Raw genomic sequence first — 3,077 nt, 5'->3', positions numbered from 1 at the left:
AGCCACAGCCTCCCTGGGCAACCAGCATCTCACCAATGTTTGGGTGAACCCTGACCTAGACTCCAGGTTGATGAGGACACAGTGCTGTGAGGACGTGGGGCCTCCCTGCCCCGCACTCACCGCGTTCATGTCGATGCCGTTGGTGTAGGACCAGGCGTGCTGGAAATACTCCTCCAGGCGCTGGCGCAGGGGGTTGGGGATCTGGTGGAAACGGATGAACTCCTTGACCCGCAGCATCTGCGTGTGGTAGCGAGCTGTGCCCGAGTACAGCCTCTGGATGATGGCAGAGACATTGCCAAAGATGCTGGCGTACATCAGAGCTGCAACGAGAGGGCAGGGCTCAGCAGGACATGGGGAGATGCATGGCCAGCTACACCAGACCCGGAACAGCACATTTCCAAACCCGTATCTACCACAGACCTGGACCCAAGGGGTTTCTGAAACAGCATTTCTATCGCCCCGTCCATTTGTGCAGAATAGATGGATGGAGATGCTCTCCTAAAATCCCACGTGCTCTCCCCATTTCTCCCCAGAGCAGCCCCTCCAACCTCCGAAGCAGGGACAGGGAACAGCAGGACATGCAGGCACTCACAGCCAATGAGCATGACACAGATGGAGAAGATCTTCTCAGAGTTGGTGTTGGGCGAGACGTTGCCAAACCCCACACTGGTGAGGCTGCTGAAGGTGAAGTAGAGGGCAGTGACGTATTTATCCTTGATGGATGGGCCCGAGGAGAGGTCGCTGTCGTTGTAGCGCTTGCCGATCTGGTCGCCCAGGTTGTCCAACCAGCCAATCTTGTGCTCCATGTAGGGTCTCTCCACGTTGCCGATGGCATACCAGATGCAGGCCAACCAGTGGGCGATGAGGGCGAAGGTGCACATGAGCAGGAAGAGCACAGCTGCTCCGTACTCGGAGTAGCGGTCCAGCTTGCGCGCCACGCGCACCAGGCGCAGCAACCGCGCCGTCTTCAGGAGGCCGATGAGGGTGGTGGTCTGCAGGGCAGAGGGGAGGAACCTCAGGGAAAAGCAGGGCATAAATCTGGCCAAAGACATGTTTCCCAGCATAGCTGTGCTCCCTTTGAAGGATCAAAATGCATTTCTAGAGCATGAGTTGCCTTATCCTGGAGGTGAACTCTGAAACGGGTCAGTTGAGTCACGGCACAAGAAGGAAAGTTTCCTTCTGCCCTTAAAGGTAACAAGCTCTGGGATTACAGGTGAGTAAGTGGGAGTAGCCAAGACAACCCCATGTTGTGGTTCCTCACCTTGCCACCCATTGCTCCTGAAACAGCAGCCTTACACTCCCAGATGTGGGGCCTCCAGGTAGTGCAGAAACCACAGGGCCACCCCATTGTCAACATTTTGAGTCTGGTTGGCAAACTGATCCCTGTGTGTGGGGCCAGTCCCTAAACTGAGCCTCCAGCCTGCTCTGCTGGGTCAGCCCCAGCAAGGGAAGCGGGTCCAGTTAGACACTGAGCCCTTGCAGTAGGGTCTGTAGAGCTGCCTGACCCTACAGAATGAAATCCCAGGTCCCAGCTGCTTTATAAGAGCCTGGAATGACATCCTTGCCCACCCCTCTGACTAATCCCACCTCTCCTTGCTGATCTAGCCATCCACCACTTCCATCTCTTTCTCTCCCATACACCTCTCCCTGTCCATCCATGAGTCCCCTCCTGTCCCGACGGACCTCCAGACCGAGTCCTTACCTCATCAGAGCCGGAGCGGAAGATGAGCAGGTCAAAGGGGATGGCAGCAACCATGTCGATGAGGAACCACCCCTTGAAGTAGTGGATGGCAATCTTGCCAGGGTGGCTCACCACCTCGTCGTTGATGTTGACGTAGGTGGTACGGAAGTTGATGACAATGTCCACGATGAACATGATGTCCACGATGAGGTCGATGATGTTGAGTGGGTCACAGGAGTAGCTGCAGTCCCAGCGCTTCTCCTCCACCTGCTCCTCATTGAGCAGGAAGGCAGCTGAGTAAGGGGTGAAGACAGCTGTGTAGATGACCAGCAGAAGGATGAGCCAGTCCCACACGGCCTTGAAGGGGCTGTAGTGCAGGATGGTCCATCGGTGGATGCGCGGCGCCTGGAGCTTGTACTCGGGAAGGACATCAGCACCCAGGGACAGCACCTGCCAAGAGATGGGTGTGAGGATGAAAGGAGACCAGGAGAGAGGCTGGATGAGACCAGGAACCAGGCAAGGGGTTCCCACACGCTGGTAGGGCAGCGAGGAGCATGAAATGGGTTTCCTACACCCTTTTCACCTTTGTTGCCTTTGTATGTGTTTGTCACAGGGTGAGTTGTCCACTATGGATAACATCAATGTCTACCCAGCTCCTTGTTTGTCTCTGATGGTCAGAGCACCCTTGGAGCAGCTGTTTACCTGTTTATGCCCTTCAGACCCTACCACGGCAGCAGAGAGGCAAGTGCCTCCTGTTGTGCCTCCTTCTGCTCTCATTTCTGTGCCATGGAGCTGCTGGGTGCCCCTGCCACAGGGATTTGGGGATGGGCAGCCTGAAGATGCAGTTCCATGGCTGTGCCATGGCCTGGCCCCAAAAGTGACAGGACATTAGGCATCCCACAAGTCTAACACTGTGCCATTCTCAGCCCCAGCAAGGACCTTCCTCTGGATGTCCCTCCAAGCAGAGTGGGCAGCTTGGGCCACCTGCAACAAAGCCTCGGTCAATATCCATTTCCCACCTGAGTATGACCAGGGAGGGGGTTGACCTCTGGCCACCAACATGCAAACACCATCTCAAGCACCCAGGCACCCTTCCATACTGCCATGTGTCCCTAGGTCTCTCTGCACTCCCACAGCACCACTGAGTCCCCCAGCATCTCAGTCCTGTCCCAGCTCCCCACTCCAGGACCAACACCAGCTCCCAGTGGGCTCTAAAGCCACCTGGGGACACAACACAAGGTCCTGGGGATCAGGAGAGCTGGGGATATCCTGCTTTGGGTGCTGAGGGGTGGTGGCATAAAGGGGCTTATTTGGATCTGGGGGCAGCCAGATCCTCCCTGCCCACCCCTGTTATTCCCTGGTGGGCTGGGCACCAGTGCTAGCTGCAGAGAAGGGT

The 3,077-nt window shown here is 56.6% G+C and overlaps 1 protein-coding gene across 1 annotated transcript; it reads right to left on the bottom strand.

Moving 5' to 3' along the window:
- Positions 1-120: 120 nt before the first annotated feature.
- Positions 121-2,131, bottom strand: LOC103811122 (potassium voltage-gated channel subfamily H member 2; the record flags this gene model as incomplete). Its single annotated transcript, XM_009084074.1, has 3 exons — positions 121-320; positions 593-992; positions 1,703-2,131. Coding segments are annotated over 3 exons (1,029 nt in total), but the record flags the coding sequence as incomplete, so codon positions are not given.
- Positions 2,132-3,077: the final 946 nt, after the last annotated feature.

This window comes from Acanthisitta chloris, unplaced genomic scaffold (assembly GCF_000695815.1).
Source record: "Acanthisitta chloris isolate BGI_N310 unplaced genomic scaffold, ASM69581v1 scaffold26341, whole genome shotgun sequence".
Taxonomy (NCBI): Eukaryota; Metazoa; Chordata; class Aves; order Passeriformes; family Acanthisittidae; genus Acanthisitta; species Acanthisitta chloris.
The sequence above is the reverse complement of the archived record's forward strand: the minus strand, read 5'-3'. Positions and strand labels throughout refer to the sequence as shown.